Below are 22,715 nucleotides of genomic sequence, written 5' to 3'. Positions count from 1 at the left end.
TGTGGAGGTGGGGTAGGACAGCATGATGCGGGAATGTAAGACTCTGACTGGATGTTTGCTGTGGTATACTTCTTCACCACTGCAGCGCAAACATCCGCCTCGTGAATCACACATCAGCATGAATTTCATGCTGCGCACAAGAGTGGTCGTCTTGAGTGGCAGGAGGTTTGCTTCCAGCAGAGAGTCCTCTTTGCGCGTCCCATGCGGTATGCCGGCTATGATGCGACTGGCTTTGTTTTGTGCTGATGCAAGGAGGTCGCGACTTCGTTTCGAAGCGTCCCAGTACCATACCTCAATGCCATACATGGTGTGTGCCTGTACGAGTTCCAGATGAAAAGCTCTCAACACTTGTCGTCTTGGCCCCCATGTAGAAGCTGAGATGGCTGCTATCTGCAGTAGTCTGAAGTCCATCTTGCATCTCGTTTCGGCCGCATGTGTTGCCACCCCCTGCAGACACTGGAATGTTATTCCTAGAAGCTTCGGTGTCCTGTCAGCTCCTATTCTTTCGCCGTCCAGTTGTAATGTAAGGTGATAGCGCTCTGTACACCCGAAGAGTGTGCACTTTGTTTTCGCTACGTTGACAGACATGAAGTACTCTTTTGACCACTGTAACACCACGTTTAGACCGCATTGCAGTGTGTGGTTGATGATATCCCTCTCTGTGTGCCTCGCAAGTAGCGTCAGGTCGTCTGCAAAGAATCCGTGCTGCAGTAACGGCACTTCTGCAAGGCGCTGGCTCAACGAGTTCATGACAATAATGAACATGATTGGGCCAAGTACAGTTCCTTGTGGCACTCCTCGCTCAAATGTTCTGCTGCTGGAAAGCTTCTCCTTGAATCTCACTCTGCCAGTTCGGTTACTCAGAAATGATACGCACCACTTCACAATGTGGGGTGATACCTTCATTCTGTGCATTTCCCTCGCAATTTTGTCGTGGTCTACTGTATCAAATGCCTTCACGTAGTCAACGAATACAGCACCCGTACGATATTGGTGCGTGGGACGGCAGAGGGCAGCGCGGATGTGCAGGAGTTGTTCGAGCGTTGAGCATCCGTGGCAAAAGCCTGATTGCTGCGTCGTCAGCTGGGACTCAACAGTGTCTCTAAGCCTCGCGGCAATTATGCGCTCCATGACTTTGCAGAGACAGCTCGTGGGCGTTACAGGCCTGTAAGAATCGAGGTCCTCCGCCTTTTTTCCGGCATTCAGGATGGGGATGATAACACCAGTCTTCCATGCAGACGGCACGACTCCCGTTCGTAGGCTCTCATTGAATAGCCTCAGAACAACATTCAGCGCTGTTCTACCGAGGTGTTGCAGTGCCTCGTTGTATAAGCAATCAGGTCCGGCTGCGGATCCACTCGGTAGCAGTTTGATCGATCTCCGTAGTTCAGCCATCGTGATGAGACTGAACTCACTCGCTATCGTCTTTATTGGTGCCGGTGGGTGTGAGTCGGGGTGCCTTCTTGCGCGGGACGAGTACAGTTTAATGAACCTCTCAGCTTGACGGTAGTCCGTGATGGCCGCGTTATCAACAAGTACAGCCGGTGTGGTTAGTGGTCGTGCCGCATATACCTTCTTGACAATGTGGCAACTGCAGCGGTCTGACACCGCAAGTCTGGAGCATAGCGTGCTCCATCTCTTCTTTGTGGTACGGTCCAGGATCTGCTTACGCGTGGTTACCAACTTTTCCCTTCGGTGGGAGGGTCCGCATCCAGCGATCTCTTCATCGAGTTTCGCGAGCGTAGGTGTCCAATGTGGTGGCGTTGCGTTGCAGCCACGGGGGACGGAGACCTTCGTCGCAATGCGGATGGCGGAGCTCAATTTCTGTTCCAGGGTGTTGACGTTCTTCTCTCTACCAATTTTCCTGCAGAGCTCGTCAACCTTGAGACGGAAATTCCTCCAGTTAGCTTTTAGCCATGCGCACATGGGCTTTCGAAGCCGCGGGCAACTCAGTGCATCTGTGTCGTCTCCAACGATAACCTCGAAAAATATGTGATGGTGATCGCTATCGGGAGAATACAGCGATGTCCACGTGTACACTGTACAATTCCTTGACAGTGTCACATCAGGGGTGGACTCCCCGTGGTGGCGTGTGTAAATGGTGCACTCACCAGTGTTGCAGACCAGAAACTGGTTGTCAATGCACCACTGTGTGAGGGTTTCACCCTTGGTATTTGGTGGGTTCGCGCGATCCCATGCCAACGCGTGTGCGTTAGCGTCTGCACCGATGAGAGCTGGGCACCGTCAGTCGTCAGAAGCGTATCTAAGTCATTTGCCGTGAAGGTGTGTTTTGGTGTGATGTATGCCGACGTGACAGTCAGCGCCGTTCCACGTGCAAGGTGAATTGTTGCATGCACTTGTTCAATGCGACCAACAACGGCCATACCGGTCTCGACTGGTAGGTCCTCCCTCACTAGTATTGATACACCACCTCCTTTGCAGTTACGAGCTATTTCGTGATGTTGGTAGCCAGCAACGCTAAAGCAAGCCGCCTCTCCAGGCGTCATCCTTGTCTCGCTCAACAGACAAAAGGCGATCCGCTCATCAACAAGGGTTTTGTGGAGTGCTAATCTCTTTCCTTGAGATAGCCCGGCGCAGTTCCACTGCATCCCGCGCAACGACGGGCCGGGATTCTCTTCCACATCACCGGACAGCAGCATCTTAGTGCGGATGATACTGCTGATGGTACGCTGGCGCGTGCCCAGGGACCGACAAATGAAAAACGGTGTCCCAGCAAGACGCTGCTGATCCTTGTGCTGTATGATGCTGTAGCCGGAGCAAAGCAGTGTTCCCCATGAAAGGAACGCTGCTGGCTCTTGGCTTCCCCCGATGATACGGGGTACTGGACCCTGGAACCACGTTGAGGTGGCCGGCATCGCCAGGGCACATAAGAGGTAACTTCTGCCCCCATTTAACTTTACACTCTTTCTTTTACTTATTCCAATCACACTTTTTCGTGTCACAATCTTTTTCTTCAGTGCCTGTGCAAACCTCATCTTTTTAATTCCCGTCTGACTTATCTCCTGTTTTGTCTGCTGATGCATCTGCTTTGTTACCATTTTCCTCCTCTTTATTGTTGGTCGTGCCTGAGGGCTTGTCAGTTTTAGATTTTGTTAGCCGAATAATGGAATAAGCCACGGCTGCTTGTAGCTGTGCCAGGTTGTCTGTGGATCCTACCTTCTGGTCGTCTGTTGCCAGCAATGCGGCCTTTGGGATCCCTAGTGTAGCTAAGGTGCCCCACACTTTGTTGTCGAATGTGCCTTGTTCGTTGCCATAATGTTTTTCGACCAGTTGAGTTAAGTCCTGGTCTTTGCTTTGAAGCTCGCTTGGGCTTACATCGGGTAAGTAAATCGCTGCTGCTATTTTCTTGAAGGTTGGTTCCTTCGTCATCCCAACGTCTTTTAACGTGCTTGCTTTGAAGTTTAGCTTTGATAGCTTGTCTTCGATCGGTGCAAGCCCTGCTAGTTTCGCTGTTACGTATTGCGTTGTGGGCAGGACGGTTTTGGTCGTTGTGTGCGCTGATTCCGCCTTGAACTCTGGTCTGGCATCGTTTGCTGATTCGTAAGTTACCTTTTTCGATCTGAGGATTTTTCCGCCCGTGATCCGCATGTTGTTTGTCTGTGCGCCATTGTGGTCAGCGCAATCGCTGGCAGTCGCACCGCTTTTGGAACAGAGCCGTGGGCCGGTCGTTTTTGTTGCTGATTTTGCGATTGTTTCTGCCTGATATATGTCGATTGTCGTCTTTGCGTCGTGCGTACGCGGTTGTCCTGCCTTTTGTCTCGGGCTCTTGTTTAGTTCCGACGTGCACTTGGGTTCCTGCCGGTTTATGGGTGATGCTATCAGGTGTACACCGTTGCTGCCAAGGAACGTCGCCGACGCCTGGTCCGCGTGGGCACTTAGTTCGAGGTCTGTTAGCTCGTAGACAGTTTGTTCTGCTCCTTTGAGTTCGCCTAAATTGGGAATGACGGTTCTGGCTGCCTTTTTCGCTGTCTGCAGTGCCGTATGCGCCGCTTCAAGTTTCTCTGCTATAGTCGCTAGCAGCGGAGCCCACAGGGCCGATCCCGCGTTCGCCGTCAGCAGGGCAGCTGCCGTCGCCCTTGCGAGTGTTTTTTGGCCGTCGGCAATCTGCCGTTCTTGCTCAGCTACAGTTCTGTCAATGTGGTTTATCATCCACTGCAGGTGGTCTGCAGCGTCGCAAGCGCTTGCGATGGTTTTGGTTAACTCATGGAGTTGGGCCGAGCTGGCAAGGGTTAGTGCCGCAAGTATCGCTAGTGCTGTGCCAGCGTTGCGGGTCTTATGCTGCATTGTGCGCGTGCGGTTGTTTCTTGCCGAGTTGCTTTTCCTGTGCACGGCCGGGCTCCGTTCTCTGTTCTGCTGTCTGTGGACTGCAGCTGCTTCGACCTCGGCTCCGGGTTGGGATCGCAGTTTGGTGCCTTTGACTGCGAAGCCTTTACTCGTTTGGGTCGAACTTGAGTTTCCCACGGTGTCCTTTGACTGTGCTTGATAATTTCTGTTTGATTCTTTCGTCAGCTGCTGCTGTTGCCGCCTTGGCCTGTTTTTTCTTGCTTTATATAACCAATTTTGATAATGAAGATAAAACAAATCGGCGTGTGTTGTCTGAAGGATACTTGTTTATAGCTTGAACTTTGTGTCGGAGCCTGGTCTTCTTTAGAAAACGCTCACTGCGCCAGTGGCTATACATTGTGCAGCTGTGCGAAACACATTTGGGTTTGACTTACTCCTTTCACATTTCCTTTTTTCTCTGAATTTTATGCTGAGTTATATGTTAAGTAGTTAAACATGTTGATATTACCATTTCCGAACCCCTATTTTTATGGTTTGATCCTTTCTTCTTGGTAAAATTACTTATTTTAAATACATGTTGGATGTCGAAACGCTGCTGTCTTGTGTTTTCTTTATCTCCTCAAAACGTGTCTCTGTAGAAAGTTGCGTTACTAAAGAAGTGTTTTCCCGAGCCAAAGCTTCGTAAAAAAATTTGCGGTTGTTTGCAGCACTGTTCGTCAGTGTTGCCTCGTGCCGAGGTTCTTTCCTGTTGCCGCCACTATTGCCACTCCCAAAGCGGCGTCTAACATTAGCTTTTTCCTCTCTAATCTTTTCTGTTGATGATACAGTGCATTTCTTTTTTTAATACACCGGTCTGCCTTCAAATGAACCTAATCTTTTTTAGGTCCATTACTTTTCATGTTTTTTTGCTTTTTTATACACATAAATACAGAACGCATTTATGAAAACAAGTGTAAATTCCAAATGGGTGCTCTTTAATGGTTTTTGACTATTAGATTTTATTCACCTGCATTATTCTAAGTTAAACCGTTTCTAATCTCCTAAATCTTCCATTTAAACTCGCTTTTCAAACCTCTACCTGTCATCATCCTAGAACAACAAATGCTTTGTTTTCTCTAATAACTTCACAAACTCGTCTAAGTGTAGGTTTCACTATTAACTATTTTAACACTATCTGTTGGTACATAGAATATTAATTGGTGATTGTTTGTCGCTTATTTAATGCATATTTCCACATGTTGAAGATCTGTATAAGTTTAGTGTTGGCTCTATTTTTACTTTATGAAATATTGGGGACATTCATCAGCTTCTTAGTCCGAGTCGCTGCGTTACTCTTGGGAGTTATGAAGCTAAAAAAAACTTTTCAACGATTTTTGTGTCATTTTCAGCTGAATTCTCCCTGCCAAATTGGTCCTTATCTGCGATAGTTTTCTGAGCACAAATAATGCATTCTTCACATACATCTTTAGTGAATTTTGAGTCGGTGATTTCAAAGCTCTAATACTTGAATTGCTTCTTCTTTTTATTTGCAGAGGCTCCATGTGCCGTGTACACTGGAACCCACCTATACTTGATATGCCTGTATCATCTCCTTGTATATGATGACGATGATGCCGATTTTCGTGTTTGTGTATGAAACTGGGCATAGTCCACATTTCTTTGCCTTACTCTTAGGCGCTGCACCACTTACTGACCACATGGCACCCTTGTCATCGCTTTAAGTACTTTTATTTCACCTTTCAATTCTGTTTTCAATATCATTGCCTTCACCACAATATTTGTATATACACACACTTACAACAGTCCCCTATTATTATTATTATTATTATTATTATTATTATTATTATTATTATTATTATTATTATTATTATTATTATTATTATTATTATTATTATTATTATTATTATTATTAAAACTCTACAAATCTAAACAAAATAAAACAAGTTTGTAAAAAATTTATAATAGTATTCATTTTTCATATCCTATCACTCTGATACTTTATACCTATATGCTAGTGTTGCGCACTATGTCGAAGTTTCATATTTTTAAATTCTCATAATTTTGAAAAATTTCACATTTTTACTAGAAAGTGTTAAAATATATCAGAAAATTTCAGCGTGGAAAAAATGAGGAGGAAATTTCCTTTAGAAAAGCAAAAATGCAGGGAAAAGAAGGACCTTGATTGCAGCAGAAATAACAACTGCTCCCTCTTTAACTTTGCACTGTTTTTTCTCATCGTTCCAATCGCATTTTGTCTTGTCACATTTACCTTCTTCAGTGCCTGTGCAATCAGCTGTGTTTGTTTTATTATCCCCATCTTTTTTATCTCCTTCGTTGTTTCCTAATTCTATTTGGCTTGTCGTGTCAACACTCTTGTCCGATGCGAGTGTTGCTGTGGCCCGAATTACTCGAAGCCTGGATAATGCATCGTGCTCTTCGCTGTCGTCGATGATAGTGTCGATTGTAACGGGCTGTACCTTGCCGCCCCTGTAGACTTGGATTTTTGTATCCGCGAGTAGTTTTTTTAACTTTGCTTCAAATTTGGTTGTAGAATCAGTATAAGCGTCTTTGAGAAATGCAGTTAGCTTCTCCTTATCTGCTGGCTTCATTTCCGTTTTGTCTTTGTATTGCCGGAGACAGCCTTTTGCCACTTGTTTGACTATAGGAATTTCTGATAGAGCTGCCCCTGTGAGGTCTAGAGGTGTTGGCATTTTTATTCCAGTTGTTAGTGCTTTGCAGATTTTGTAAAGACTTTTCTTCTCGTCGTTTGTGCTGCCTTCATTGTTTGTCTCCGTCTCGCACCCTCGTTCAGGGTTGTCGCTTTTGTAAATTTTGAGTTTCTTAAGTTTGCCTGTCGTGGCGTCGGGTGCTTCTGCCGGCTTGGCCGTTGGTCCGTTGGCTACACTGCTGACGTCGTTTATGCCGCAACTCGTTCGCGCAGCGGTCCACGTCGTCCAGCTTGTTCCGCCGCCGCAGACGCTATTGTAGGTCACCGTTATGACCGCGGGGTTTAGGTTTTTTAAAATCGTCTCACTGTCAGGTGTGACAAATTTGGCTATTTGTTTCGGCTTGATTTCTTTTCCTCCCGTTTGCCATTTGTTGTCACTCTTTTTAACTACGCATGGATATTGGGCTTTGATCTTTGGTGTCATCTTGTGTTCTGTTGTCGTGCCACTCGCTTTTTTGTGGGCGCTGTTGCCGATTTAGAATTCTGTGTTTGACATTTTTACTGCTGCTTCCGCTGTTTTTGTGAATTGAGCTAGATGTTTTAGGGCTTCAACTTTGGTTTTTATTGCAGTATTTATTGCCTCTGATGCTTCTTTGGTGTGCTGTGCCGCCGCCGCCGCTGCGGCCGCTAACAAGCAGCCGGCGTCGGTACCGCTTCCTATTTCGGCCGCCAAAGTTAGCCTACGGCGCTGGTTGTCCAGTTCAGTTACATCAGTTTTCGCGGCCTCTACTTCTGTCGACAGCTGTTCTTCAAGTGCTGCTAAGTAAATGGCTGCATGGCAGACTGTTGTCAGATCTGTCTCTTTGGCGTCTTCAGCGCCAACAAAGACTGCTTTTATTACTAAAATAGCTGTTAGGTGCAGTCGGTTCATTCTCTTGCTTAAACTTTTGTCTGTAACAAAGTCACTGGTGGGGTACAGAAGTGGTGGTTTCTCCCACTCCAGTGTAACGGCTTCTCAGTCGCTCGCGTTATCGTTCTATGATCGCTTCTAACTGCTCTTTTTAATTTAAAATGTAAGTTTCTTTTCCCCTGAGCCGCTTTGGCACTGTCGATGCCAATTTTCGATCGAAAAACAATCACCTTATTGTTTGATATAAAATTCTTTTGGTATTTAGCAGAGACGTTGTTAATTTACGTTCCTGGCGTTCAGTTGTGACCTTTCTGCTTTTTTTTGGTTTTCTCGTTACCCTCTTTACTCTGTGGACTGGTTTCCTTGTCCTTGACACGTTTCCATCGTTTCTCTTCTTTAAAGTTATAGTCGATTTCTACAGCTTCTTTTTGTTTCTGAATTAATACAAGTTTCTTTTCAATTTGTTCAGCTACTTTTAACCATTTTGTTGTAAATACGTAGCATTTGCTTTCTGTGTCGTATCGGAATGTTCATTATTTAGCCAAATATCTTTTTATAGCTGCAGTTAGTCACATTGTTTCAGTTGTTTTGTTTTTGAGTTTTCTGTTTTGCCATCATGTCCGTTTGAATGATTTGTTCCTTTTACTTCTACTTTGACTAGTTTCGGTGGTAGATTCTGCTTAGACTTCGCACACTCAACAATAACTACCTTAAAAAAGCCAATACATGCCCCCTGTCAATCTATAAAATACCTAATTTTTTGCAGCAATTCCCACCTCCATTTCTACAAACAATTATAAAAAAATTTTACATACAAAGCATCTAGCATCTAAGTGTTGCAAGTCATTTTGCCCTATCATGATTCGTATATTCCACTTTGACTCGAAATAACCATGTAACATTGCTGTTTCTCCTAGATGCGATTGATCTCAAGTTTCTTTTTGTGATCATATGTTGTGATTTGTTTAACAGCTGGATAAGAATCTGTAATTAAAAAAAATTAAAGTGCTTTTTGTCGCTTTTCTTTTGTTAGTACGTACTGTTAGTTATGGGTCTGAAACACATCCTTCAAAGCTCTTAGTGTCTGTCCAGTATATCAATACTGAATTTGTTGTGTATTTCCTTTAATTCCCTCTACTTCATAAATTTCCCTGTAACTTGATGCATGGACTATTTTGAGCGGCATCATGTACTAAATCTTCTTTTCTGGCCACGGTAATCCACTAACAGTCCAAGTTTTAAAGTTCTCCTATCGATAATATTATATTACACACAATTTAATGCATATTACAATATATGATAAGAATTCTCTTGCGTTACATCAAACGTATCCAGTTTTTTCTTTCTGTTACGTCCTTTTTCTTTTAATTATTCACAAATAGAAATTAGGAGTCGCCACCAGATTGAAACTAAGCTCGACCATTTCAGCGCTATAATACCTATCCATTTCAAGTAAATACAGGGAATAATTTCCTCGTGCATGATGATATGTATCGTTATATTTGTGCTTCAAACTGCAAACATTCCATCTCCACTACATACACTCTCTATATTTTTGTGCTTTCTTTAATTATATTCCTCGTACCTTCTCTCCTCCATTCACTCGCTCACTCCTATTTCACCCTTGCCATTGTTTTAACTGCTTCTGTTTTAGTTTTTTGTTTAGCATTCACAACTCTTTTTATAGTAATATTAGTATTTATATACTCACAACACTCTTATATCATAATAATAATAATAATTATTATTACCCCAACTATTGCACGCAAAATAAACAATGTAAATAAAATTAACCAAATGTGAGTAGCACTCATTCTTCATGTGCTATTACCCTACTACTTTACACCTACAGGCCACAATTATACAAAATTATATGCATTTTAAAAAGCTGTGCACTTGCATCAAAAGGTGTTTATATATATTAAATTTCAGTAAAGTTCATAAAATTGAGCAAAAATCCTTAAATTTTATGAATCCTCAAAATTTCACTAAACTTGCAAGACCAGAAACGATAAGTACAATTTTTTTTAAATAACTAGAAGAGCGAAACTTCTCTGTATCTTTGTCATCTTCATTATCTTTCCCCTTCGTCCATGCACAATTTTGCTTACCATCTTTTTTGTCATTTTCACAAGCGGTTTTATCTTTGTGTGTCGCACATCCAGTTGCTCCTGTTGGTGCTCGTGCTTGGTCTCCTGGTCCTGTTCCTACTGCTGTGGTTTATGTTCCTGGTTTAGCTTTGCACTGCTTTTTGGTGTCATCATAATTGCAGTGCTTGCTCGGGCATTCTTCTGCAATTGTGTTTTTTAGTTTGCATTTATTTTGCTCCTCTACTGTTGGTTTCTTGTATTTTGTTTCTGTTGGGGCTGTTGTTACTGCTGGGGTTAATAAAGTGCACACTATCGGCAGTGTTTCCATTTGTCTTTCTTGTGCCACTGCTTTCGCCAGCTCTCTGTTCAATTCTGCAAAAAGTTCCTTGCCCTTCTTTAGCTCCGCTGCTACAGCTTCAATGTTGTTGATCCAAGGGATTCCTTTAGTGGGTTTGAGGTAGGCAGAATAGTCGATGCACACCCCTTCCCCTGCTATTGCGTGCGTTGTCGCGCCCGTCGCCCCGCGACCCGGTGCTGCACCGCCTAGGGCGGTGATGCCATAGAAATTAAAGCGCTTCACTGCGCCGTTTGGTTCACCATTTGCCACCGCTGCGGTGAATACATTTTTGCCTAACCAGGTGTACACCGCTTGGACAGCCTCTGTGAGCTTGCTTGCTATGTTTAACAGTGTGATTTTCTCGGATCCTGGTTTGCATTTCGCTACAATTTTTTCGAAGGCTTCCTCCGCATTTGCCGGCGACCTGCTGGCTGCAAAGTTGGCTTCTGCTGGGCTGATCCCTGCAGCGCATATGTCGTGGCCGGTTGAGTGGTTGCGTATGCATATGCATACCACATCTGTTGCCAGAGCATTGCCTGCTTTAGTGCTGTCGTCACCATCTGGCTTTGCACAGGCTGTTTTTCTGTCCGCACTGGTCGGCCAAGGGAAGTTTGCTGCAGCCGGTTTTGGTAGTGGTGCCGCCGAACTGAGAAGATCTGTTGGTGTTGCGGCATACTTGGCGCCGTACAGCGCCTTACCCATGTGCACCCTGGCCGTTGCAATCGTTTGCCGTAGCTTTTCTTCGATGTATTGGCAAAGCACCGCGGTGTTTTCCAAGTTTTGGTATAGATTTGCCATTGCTGGTCGCAGTAACTGCCTTTGCTTTTTTTTTTCTGGCGCTCTGCCTTACTTTTTGGAAAACGCCTTTTCAGCGCCCTGAGCGCCGAGAACCTCTTTGTAGGCGTTTCGCATTTTCTCGAGTTCGGAATCGTCTTTTAGATTGAAATATCCCTTTTTTGTGGCGTCACCGTCGATTGCAGCTTTGTTTTTGTATTTGTCCGCGTTCGTTAAAACTTCTACCATCGGTTGCTCTGCCACTGACATATTTATCTTTTGGGCTCTGTCCAAAATGCCGAGCGTTATTTGATTGGCTGACTCTGTGCTATCGCTTCTTAGACTGATAGTCAATCCTGGTATCGTTATGGGGCCGCTTAAAAGCTTGTACAACCGGCACATCTGGTCAAATTCTTGTTCGTTTTTGTTTGCTGCGTTAGCAACGGTCACTAACGCCGAAAAACATAGTAGTATATAAATGAACTTTTCTTGCTTCATTGGCAGTGTCTTAAAGGATAGGGCTACCTTCTAAAGTTTAAACAACGAGTAAAATCTCTTTAGCATTGACGCGATTTTGGGCTGGAGTTGCGCCTAATTTTGTCTGCCGATAGTACCATCCACGGCTAGTGAATACTGCTCTCCGTTGTCGCTAGTGTCACCACCGGAAGTGTAATTGATGTACGAGAGTTGGCTGCAGCACTTAGTGGGTTGTTGATTGGCTTGTTTTCCAACGCAGTCAGAACTTCAGCAGCATCTTTCTATTCGGATTTTTTGTAAGTTGCTGCATAAACTTGGAGTTGCAACTTAAACATATTTTTGTTTTTGAGAAATTTTATCACGTGATCTGCTTCCATTTTGTGTTTACTTAGAGTCGGATGCATCTGCCCCCGTATCCGCCGTCGAGCTTCCAAGATGTATGGTATCAATTAGCAACTTGCTTATACTTCTATGAAAAGTTTGTCGGCATGGCCTGAAATCGCTAATAAAAGGTATCTTTCTTGGTTGGGTGACCGAGCTTTCCTTCCTTTGGCTCCATTTTTGTGCACTGTTTTTGAGCTGACCGAGTGCTTGTCGGTTTTTGTGCGGTTGTTTCTGCTAACTGCTGATGGAAGTATTTTTAGTGGACTTGAGCACTGCCTAATGGTTTGACGCCCGCAGCTTTGCTGCTGCCGCCGTCACTGCCCGCCTAAACCTCTTTCCAGTCAAACAGAAGCGGCGCAATTGTTTCTGATTTATAGGTTATTAGCGGCTGCTTTTCTACTCGACGGGTGTCGTTATGCTTGCTTTACAATCGACTTTATTTCTTAGTTTAGTTTGCCGGCTTTTGCTTTGGTTGCCAGAGTTCTTTTAGTTGTGTGAAAATAATATTGCGGTGTATCTCTATTAGAGAAAAGTTGTGTGGTTTTGTGCTTTCTGGTAACTGGAGACTATTTTCTGGTGAAATGCTTTTAAATCCTATTTGTTTGAGGTGGAAATAAAAAATGCAATTGTTTATTTTCTATATTATCCCGCTACTGAAATTTTAAAAAAGCGAGCGCATCAGCTTTCACTTTTGCACTTTAAACTCTATGTCATCGCCTTCTTTCTATTGCTGTTTTCAACTAACATTGGCAATCCCAGTCCAACCATCCTTGAAAGTACTATACATATTTCCATAGATAAGAATTCAAATTTAATGTTTTTTATTGCTTATATTTGTTTGTATTTCTCCATATCATGGTTTCAACACAGGCACCTACCAATTTTGCTCCTTCCACATACGGATGAACATTCGATTATGCTTGAGTTTATCTGTCCTAGGATTATTCTGCTTGCGCTAAGACTTGTCATTTTAAGTTCTAACAGTTCCCTCCTCTCAAATTTTTCCTTATTAATACGCGCCATTAGCCATGTATAAGCAACACTCTCATGAAAGGTACTCACTACTTAAAATATCTTAACATATAACTAGCATAAAGACACGGAAATCGGAACTTTTAGCATAGATTTTACAAACTTCATAGAGATCCTACATTTTTTATATCCGCGGATTCTTATTTTGTTAACGATATTTCCTTTTAGTTTTTTCAGTAGCACCTCCGGTAGATACTTGTTCGTACAACGTAGTAGCTACGTCTCTTGCACCCACTAAATTCCAGATCTTTATGAGACAGCCTGTACGCTCTTTCTTAGGTTGATTTTTTGTTCATTTCCTGTTTTCATAGTGAGTATAACCCGTCAGTTCCTCAGTACTTTATTTTATAATAATATACCTGGTGAATCCTGCCCATTACTTTCCACTAACTCAATGTTATTACACTATACCGTCGTTTAAGTGTTTCCTTTTTTTTCAGTCACTCCCACCACCACTCTTATTATAATATTAGTAAAGACACACTTACAATACACTCCTATTGTTATCATCTTTATAGTCCCAATTGACATCTATAAAATGAATAAGAATAAACAAAAATTAACCAAATTAGAATAGCACTCATTTTCACACCACATTACCTTACTTTGTTACACCTTTTTTCTGAAGGTCACTTTCGCATAAAAATTACGTATTCTTTAAAAAACAATTCATTATTTTTCATATTTCGCAAAGATTTAAAAAAAGTAATATAATATATTAAATTTCATAAAATTTTAACAAATCCTCTCAACATAGAAGAGTTTCACAAAAATTCATGAAATTACAAAAATCCTTAAAGTACTATAATTTTATAATTATAGAGTGCAGCAAAACCCGTCAAAGCAGCAGCTATACTCATAGCCGATTTCTCATTGACAAGAAAAACTTGAAGAGCGGCACTCAGGTTTGGGAAGCTTGCCTGTGCCGTCAACATAATCTATCCATCCACATACTGCTTACTCAGTCGGTTTGAAATCCTTGTTTTCCGCTTCACATGCTTGCTGTGATTGATGTTTACTGCAAGTCACCACGGTATTTGTCTCTCCTGTTCCTGCTGCTGTGTTTTATTTTACTGTTTCAGGTTTGGTTTGCATTTGTTTTTAGTGGCATCATAGTCGCAGTGCTCGCTTGGGTATTACTAAGCTGTTGTGTTTTTTAGTTGATTTTTGCGGTGGATTTTTGCCTGTCGTGATTATGGGGCCCTGCACTGAGATCTTCGACTGCCGCCGCCGGATCTGTTGTGGCATGGCGTTATGCGTGCTTTGCCCTGCTGACGCTGCAGTTAACTGGTCGCCGCATCCGCTTGCTTTGGCTGGAATTGCTGTGCCGCGCCACGACCGGTTCAGGCTGCTATGTTAGCTGGCTTTAGCTACCGAACTCCATATTCTTCCACTTCTAAATATTAAGATTTTTCGTTAGCGTCTCTTGAAAAGCAAATCGCTTCAAGCAGCGAAACTTCTACGTGCTAGCCATTATAAAAAAAGTTTAAAGCCGCATGTAACGCGAAATGAGGTGCTGAAATTCACAAAATCAAAAAAAGTAGCAAATCAAGTTGACGGTGCAGGTAAAAATATGAAGACGCAGCTGTGTGCTGGGTAAATAATGGTTAGAGTTGCATCAAAAAAGATACGCTGCATCACTTAAAATTTAAAAAATAGCGATTTATAGAAGAATAAAAATTGAAAAGAAGTGAAAAAACCCCACAAAAATTAATAACACTAACCCTGTCTAGTTTCTCTTTAGCTTTAAGTTGGTTTTGTTTCCCTGAACGTCTAAAAAAACACAAAAATGAAAAAAGAAAAAATCGATAAAATAAAAATGAAAAATTAAAAATATTAAAAACCATAAAACATAAAATAAAAACCTAACCCTTAAAAAATTCCAAAAAAGAATAAAAAAAGAGAAAAAATTCTTTTAGTTGCAAGAAAAACAAAAAATTTACAGAATCACAAACTTTACAAAAACAGTTTAATTTTTCGGCAGAATTTAGGTGTTAAAATATATCAGAAGTTTTCAAATAGCAAAATTTTAGCAAAGGAAAAATTGAGGGGAAAAAATTCTTTTAAAAAAGCAAGGCCATAAATGCAGAAACCATCATGGCTAATTGTTTGGTTACTAGAAAACTAGCATTTCGGCACTTCTCTGTATCTTTGTCATCTTCATTATCTTTCCCCTTCCTCCATGCACAATTTTGTTTGTCGCCTGTTTTGTCACTTTCACAAGCCTCCTTATTGGTTCCATGTTTTGCACACCCATTTGAAGCTGCCCCGTCTTTCTTTTCTCCTGCCCCTGTTTGGGTTGTTTGTTCTGCAACTTTGCTTTCATTTACTATGCATGGGCCGTCATCATCCTTTTTGCCACCCCATTTACATTGAGCACCTAGGCATTCCGTCTTGGACTTGTTGTGAGCTTCGCAGATTGTCTTACTTAGTGCTGGCGCCACTACAGTCGGGTTGTTGTTACCTTTACTTATTTCTTCTGCTTCTGCCACAGCCTGTTTGATCGCTTGGTTCGCTTCGGTTTCTGCTCCTCCTAGTTGATGTTGATTGCTTGCGCCTTGTGCGAAACCTGCGTCAGTTTCTCCAGTTCGGCTGCCGCTGCCTCCACCTTGTTGATCCAGGGCAGTTTGGTCAGCGGGTCTTCTGTGCCGCCTGCTAAGTTTGTGAATTCGATGCAGACACCGCTTCCTGCTGATCCTGAGCAATCGGTTGTGATAAAAGTGCCTAGGTATAGGTTGCCGGAGTCGTGGCCGGTTATAAGCTTCCTCAGTGAATTTACGGCTGCACGAATTCGCTCCGCTGTTACCTTTTGTTTGCCGGCCGGTCCGCAACTTTTGCCGAGCTTGATAAGGCTCGTCGCGTCCGGTTTGTTGCTGTTTCCGTTCCAACCTGTTTGACCTTCCATCGCTTTGTTGCATACACCGTGTGTCACCGTGTTTGTGTTTCCCTGCCAGCAGACACATGCTAGCGCTGCTAGAGCAGTATGTGTGCCTTTGCCCGGCCCCTGTGTCTTGCATTCGACGTCCCTGTTGTTTGCTGGTGTACCGCCGAACGTCGTTGCCTGAGTTAGCGTGCTTAGTGCTGTGTCCACTCCCCCGAACGCCGCATCCCGGAGCTTTTTAGCTGCTGCAGTTGCCGCTTGTTTTGATGCGTCTGCTGGCAAAGCTTCCTCCGGAAAACTGTCTTTCAGTTTGGCTGCTTTTGCTGCTATGCCTTTTACCGCAACACCTGCCATTTTTTTTGCTAGACCGGATAGCTGCATGGCGCCGCTTTCTTTGAGCTTCGTTCCCTGGCGATGCCGGCCACCTCAACGTGGTTCCAGGGTCCAGTACCCCGTATCATCGGGGGAAGCCAAGAGCCAGCAGCGTTCCTTTCATGGGAAACACTGCTTTGCTCCGGCTACAGCATCATACAGCACAAGGATCAGCAGCGTCTTGCTGGGACACCGTTTTTCATTTGTCTGTCCCTGGGCACGTGCCAGCGTACCATCAGCAGTATCATCCGCACTAAGATGCTGCTGTCCGGTGATGTGGAAGAGAATCCCGGCCCGTCGTTGCGCGGGATGCAGTGGAACTGTGCCGGGCTATCTCAAGGAAAGAGATTAGCACTCCACAAAACCCTTGTTGATGAGCGGATCGCCTTTTGTCTGTTGAGCGAGACAAGGATGACGCCTGAAGAGGCGGCTTGCTTTAGCGTTGCTGGCTACCAACATCACGAAATAGCTCGTAACTGCAAAGGAGGTGGTGTATCAATACTAGTGAGGGAGGACCTACCAGTCGAGACCGGTATGGCCGTTGTTGGTCGCATTGAACAAGTGCATGCAACAATTCACCTTGCACGTGGAACGGCGCTGACTGTCACGTCGGCATACATCCCACCAAAACACACCTTCACGGCAACTGACCTAGATACGCTTCTGACGACTGACGGTGCCCAGCTCTCATCGGTGCAGACGCTAACGCACACGCGTTGGCATGGGATCGCGCGAACCCACCAAATACCAAGGGTGAAACCCTCACACAGTGGTGCATTGACAACCAGTTTCTGGTCTGCAACACTGGTGAGTGCGCCATTTACACACGCCACCACGGGGAGTCCACCCCTGATGTGACACTGTCAAGGAATTGTACAGTGTACACGTGGACATCGCTGTATTCTCCCGATAGCGATCACCATCACATATTTTTCGACGTTATCGTTGTAGACGACACAGATGCACTGAGTTGCCCGCGGCTTCGAAAGCCCATGTACGCATGGCTAAAAGCTAACTGGAGGAATTTCCGTCTCAAGGTTGACGAGCTCTGCAGGAAAATTGGTAGAGAGAAGAACGTCAACACCCTGGAACAGAAATTGAGCTCCGCCATCCGCATTGCAACGAAGGTCTCCGTCCCCCGTGGCTGCAGAGTAACGCCACCACATTGGACACCTGAGCTCGCGAAACTCGATGAAGAGATCGCTGGATGCGGACCCTCCCACCGAAGGGAAAAGTTGGTAACCACGCGTAAGCAGATCCTGGACCGTACCACAAAGAAGAGATGGAGCACGCTATGCTCCAGACTTGCGGTGTCAGACCGCTGCAGTTGCCACATTGTCAAGAAGGTATATGCGCCACGACCACTAACCACACCGGCTGTACTTGTTGATAACGCGGCCATCACGGACTACCGTCAAGCTGAGAGGTTCATTAAACTGTACTCGTCCCGCGCAAGAAGGCACCCCGACTCACACCCACCGGCACCAATAAAGACGATAGCGAGTGAGTTCAGTCTCATCACGATGGCTGAACTACGGAGATCGATCAAACTGCTACCGAGTGGATCCGCAGCCGGACCTGATTGCTTATACAACGAGGCACTGAACATCTCGGTAGAACAGCGCTGAATGTTGTTCTGAAGCTATTCTATGAAAACATACGAACGGGAGTCGTGCCGTCTGCATGGAAGATCGGTGTTATCATCCCCATCCTGAATGCCGGAAAAAAGGCGGAGGACCTCGATTCTTACAGGCCTGTAACGCCCACGAGCTGTCTCTGCAAAGTCATGGAGCGCATAATTGCCGCGAGGCTTAGAGACACTGTTGAGTCCCAGCTGACGACGCAGCAATCAGGCTTTTGCCACGGATGCTCAACGCTCGAACAACTCCTGCACATCCGCGCTGCCCTCTGCCGTCCCACGCACCAATATCGTACGGGTGCTGTATTCGTTGACTACGAGAAGGCATTCGATACAGTAGACCACGACAAAATTGCGAGGAAAATGCACAGAATGAAGGTATCACCCCACATTGTGAAGTGGTGCGTATCATTTCTGAGTAACCGAACTGGCAGAGTGAGATTCAAGGAGAAGATTTCCAGCAGCAGAACATTTGAGCGAGGAGTCCCACAAGGAGCTGTCCTTGGCCCAATCATGTTCATTATTGTCATGAACTCGTTGAGCCAGCGCCTTGCAGAAGTGCCGTTGCTGCAGCACGGATTCTTTGCAGACGACCTGACGCTACTTGCGAGGCACACAGAGAGGGATGTCATCAACCACACACTACAATGCGGTCTAAACGTGGTGTTACAGTGGTCAAAAGAGTACTTCATATCTGTCAACGTAGCGAAAACAAAGTGCACACTCTTCGGGTGTACAGAGCGCTATCACCTTACATTACAACTGGACGGCGAAAGAATAGGAGCTGACAGGACACCGAAGCTTCTAGGAGTAACATTCCAGTGTCTGCAGGGGATGGCAACACATGCGGCCGAAACGAGACGCAAGATGGACTTCAGACTACTGCAGATAGCAGCCATCTCAGCTTCTACATGGGGGCCAAGACGACAAGTGTTGAGAGCTTTTCATCTGGAACTCGTACAGGCACACACCATGTATGGCATTGAGGTATGGTACTGGGACGCTTCGAAACGAAATCGCGACCTCCTTGCATCAGCACAACACAAAGCCAGTCGCATCATAGCTGGCATACCGCATGGGACGCGCAAAGAGGACTCTCTGCTGGAAGCAAACCTCCTGCCACTCAAGACGACCACTCTTGTGCGCAGCATGAAATTCATGCTGATGTGTGAGTGACGAGGCGGATGTTTGCGGCGCAGTGTTGAAGAAGTATACCACAGCAAACACCCAGTCAGAGTCTTACATTCCCGCATCATGCGGTCTTATCCCCACCTCCACATTGAGCCACGCGAGCACCCACTAGAGACATCGACGCTTCGCCACAGCTGCTGACCACAATTTCACACGCAGATAAAGCCTGTGTGCGCTGATGACCCTGACGATGTCAAAAGGGAGGCTTCTGAGAAGTGGATTGCACGGCATTTTGCACGGAGGGGAAAGGAGTCACCGCGGCGAGAGCACTACGAATTGTGGACTGATGAATCCGTGTCCCTCGGTGAGAAGTCCGGGGCAGCTGCCCTGCTCTATAGAAACAACACGCTGATTTGTGCACTCAAAACCGGAGCAGGGGAACTCTCATGCAGTTACAGAGCGGAATGCGTAGCATTAGAGATAGGACTGCAACGGCTGCTGAAATGGCTTGCGGCATACAGAAGCACACCGAGCAGGTTGTCCATCTTCTCTGACTCGCTGTCAATGTTAACAGCACTGCAGACAGGCTCTCTAGCCGTAACGGACACAATTCTGAGACGACTATGGAGGCTTCTGCTTCAAGTTCAGAGAAGGAAGATACGTATCCGACTGCAATTTGTGTTTGGCCATTGTGGCGTGAAACCGAATGAGGTTTGTGACGAAATGGCGAAAAAGGCCGCTGATTTACCACAGTTGCGAGTCACATGGATCCCCGACATCATTGCTTATGCGAAGCGAGTGCTTAGGTCGGAAGAAGTCCATGAGAACACTCATAGGTTTGGTATAACGGGAAACCACTTTCCAACAAAACATAAGGAAGAACTGACGAGGGAAGAAGAAACGGCACTGGCACGCTTTCGGGTTGGGTCTTCAAGACACTATGGATGGATGTTGCGAAAGATCAACCCGAGTGTGCCTCCACAGTGCCGATGGTGTAACCCGCAACATGCAGCGATAGGGCCAACAATACAAACAGCCTCAACTGTTGCGACACGTACTCTTCAGAGAACCTCCGAACCGACCAAATGTACGGAATGTGATGCCACATACCAATGCCGCTCGAGTGCTGTAACGCATATGGTAAACAAACACGTCTTTGTGCGAGCTGATGCCCTCCGGAGGATCAAATACGGCGATGCAACACCTGCAGTGGACATCCCCCCGGAGCCCCCTCCAGTGGTGGCGATTGTTCCTCTACCATCGAGCACACGAGTCCCGATGAGAGCACATGTGCTTCATTGTACCCTCTGTGCCTCCAAATTCGCAGTGCCAGGCCGACTACTACACCACCTTAGAACAATACATGGCATAGGCAGCGGTAGTTGCCGCGTGAAAAGGGGGCGAGAGAACGAAGACTCAGTGCAAGGAGATGGTAGAGCCCCAGCAGCACCAGCCTCTCAGGATACACGGAAGCTGCCGTTTCAATGTGACCTGTGCGAGGCGAGCATTGGTACACGCTCTTCCCTGTCACTACACAAGAAATTCAAACATAAGAGCATAGTGACGGAGGACGGTACCGTGGTGGTGGTGCAATTCCCTCGTAAGCGTGCCCGTGAGGGAAACGTTGACGTCCCGGGGAAAGGCGAGGTGCAGTGTGGTGTGTGCCAAAAAGTGCTCAGTTGCAGGGACTCCCTCATCCGACACTGTAAGGCTTTCCACAAAGGTGAGGGAATCGAGCTTAAATGCAGCAATAACACAAAATTGTGTGCCACTGATTCCCCGCATACAAACGCATCCATGTTGGTGTGCCCGACATGCGGAAGGCAGTGTGCTAGCAAAACTGGCCTCACCCTATATCAAAAGAAGATGCACGGTATGAGAGTAGAGCGCGCTGTTACCAGCCAACGCGGCGACTGCGAAGAAACGTCACTGCACTTGATGAGCTGTCCCGGTTTGAAGGAGTTACGTGTCAGGTTTGCGGTGGAAAGTGTGTGTGTGCAGGATAAATGTTTCTCTAAAAGGCTGGCGCAGTTTCTTATTGCGGTTGAACGGAGCCGGCCACAGGTGAATTCCTCCCCTAATGTAACAGTCATACAACCCACTCTCCCTTCTGCAACTTCCCCCCTTATTGCCGAGAGTGGGGCTAGCAGGAAAAGCACCGGACGCAGGAATAGTCCAGACACCCTCAGAGACAGAGAGGGTATGCAGTCAACAAGCAACAGAAACAGAAAGAGGGGAAGAGAATAATAAACGAATAACAAAAATCAAAACAAAAGGATTGCTAATTGACATCTTTTTGAGAGTCCGGGGTGTGGTGGCTTCTCGCCCCATCTGCTGTATTCCGTTCAAATGCGGAGCTACAACAAAAATTATAGAGAGTGTGTTAGGCTGAATAAAAAAGGGAGACTCTGCCACAGTCGCCAGACCGATAGCATCTCAGGGCTCTACAGTGATGGCTGATGGCCGCGCCAGTGGGGGGAAACTCCCACGAAGGCACGAAGAAAATTCAAAAAAAAAATTTTTATGTGATGAGGGTTCCTCTTTTGCTTGTTTTTCAGTTTCTCTAATTAAATTTCCAATATAATTTTTTCCAATTTTTTAAAAAATTTTCTACTTTGAATGAATCATCTGAAATCAGCTATATTTTTATGTGTTCTAACCCTTTTTGTTGAAAACATGAAAATTTAAAATTTTGGTGTGATTGTGGCTCATGAATGTAAAATAGTAGGGTAATATAGTTAGAAATGAGTGCTATTATGTATTCTATTTAGGCTTATTTTATGGATATTAAAAGTAATTTAAGGTTATAATAGTAGGGATAATTAGGGTTATTGTAATACTGATAGGAGTATGTTGTTACTGTATGTATTCACTAATATTACAACAACAGCAGTAATAATAATAATGATAATAATAATAGGAGAGTTTTATGAGTGTGTATATACTAATATTGTAACATGGGTTATGGAGAAAACTAAATACACGGCAACATGTGAGCACTAAAAACAGTAGCAAATATGCGATGTAAGTGAGCAAGTGAGCGATATGGTGAGGAAGAGAGGAATAAGCATGAGCATAAAAAATGATTTTGTAACTGTGATCCAATGTCAAAGTTATTTTCCTATTAAATATAACAATAATAACCCACATTTGTGTGAAATAGTCTGATATTATCGAAAGTATAACGTTAAAATGAAGTTCGCCAATGCATTAGGATGAACTGAAAAGATTGTGTATGTTTCTTTAAATGATATATGTGCTAATCATTATAGGACCGTCATGAAATTTCAAAAGTTTGGACTGTGATACACTCAAATTTATACTGCTAAACAAAAAGTATAAATTAACTGCATTCAATGATTGATGCACCATATTAGTAAAAATGGTAATCCACAAGAAATGACGAGGATGAAGAAGTCGCAGCAGTCTGAAAGGTCAAACACAAGACCAAAGTTAGCTTATCCATAGAACAAACGACAACCTGGCAAAGAATGTGAAGAACAGCGCACCGAGCAATTATTTTTTCTAAGAAAGAACCTTTATTTTGTTATTTAAATGATATAACGATAGTGACCAAGTGCGAAACATCGGCAATGTGTCCGTAGTGATGGAGGTTTAGGCGAAAAAGCATAGCAAACTAAGCTCATCAGCAATACAACAGAAATTTCAAAAAATGAGACAGCAGAACCGTAAATAAATACGAACGGCGAAAGGA

The 22,715-nt window shown here is 44.6% G+C and overlaps 1 protein-coding gene and 4 pseudogenes across 1 annotated transcript, besides 9 other annotated features; all 5 read right to left on the bottom strand.

Annotated features, from left to right (window-relative positions):
- Positions 1-2,884: part of a repeat region that runs on past the window's edge.
- A 116-nt stretch (positions 2,885-3,000) lies between these two features.
- Positions 3,001-4,305, bottom strand: Tb11.v4.0010 (variant surface glycoprotein; the record flags this gene model as incomplete). The annotated part of the gene is made up of 1 exon (XM_824671.1): positions 3,001-4,305. The coding sequence occupies one exon, from the start codon at positions 4,303-4,305 to the stop codon at positions 3,001-3,003; it is 1,305 nt and encodes a 434-aa protein (XP_829764.1).
- Positions 4,306-6,113: 1,808 nt separating this feature from the next.
- Positions 6,114-6,217: a microsatellite.
- Positions 6,218-6,449: 232 nt separating this feature from the next.
- On the bottom strand, positions 6,450-7,904 carry Tb11.14.0025 (annotated as a pseudogene).
- A 1,704-nt stretch (positions 7,905-9,608) lies between these two features.
- Positions 9,609-9,633: a sequence feature (AT_rich).
- Positions 9,634-9,860: 227 nt separating this feature from the next.
- Positions 9,861-11,582, bottom strand: Tb11.14.0026 (annotated as a pseudogene).
- Positions 11,583-13,671: 2,089 nt separating this feature from the next.
- Positions 13,672-13,716: a sequence feature (AT_rich).
- Positions 13,717-13,798: 82 nt separating this feature from the next.
- Positions 13,799-14,254, bottom strand: Tb11.14.0034 (annotated as a pseudogene).
- A 498-nt stretch (positions 14,255-14,752) lies between these two features.
- Positions 14,753-14,887: a sequence feature (T-rich).
- Positions 14,888-15,040: 153 nt separating this feature from the next.
- On the bottom strand, positions 15,041-16,263 carry Tb11.14.0027 (annotated as a pseudogene).
- A 1-nt stretch (position 16,264) lies between these two features.
- Positions 16,265-16,512: a repeat region.
- Positions 16,513-21,265: a repeat region.
- Positions 21,266-21,518: a repeat region.
- Positions 21,519-21,893: 375 nt separating this feature from the next.
- Positions 21,894-21,919: a microsatellite.
- Positions 21,920-22,715: the final 796 nt, after the last annotated feature.

Source organism: Trypanosoma brucei (assembly GCF_000002445.2).
Source record: "Trypanosoma brucei brucei TREU927 chromosome 11 chr11_scaffold01 genomic scaffold, whole genome shotgun sequence".
In the NCBI taxonomy this organism is placed as follows: Eukaryota; Euglenozoa; class Kinetoplastea; order Trypanosomatida; family Trypanosomatidae; genus Trypanosoma; species Trypanosoma brucei.
The sequence above is the reverse complement of the archived record's forward strand: the minus strand, read 5'-3'. Positions and strand labels throughout refer to the sequence as shown.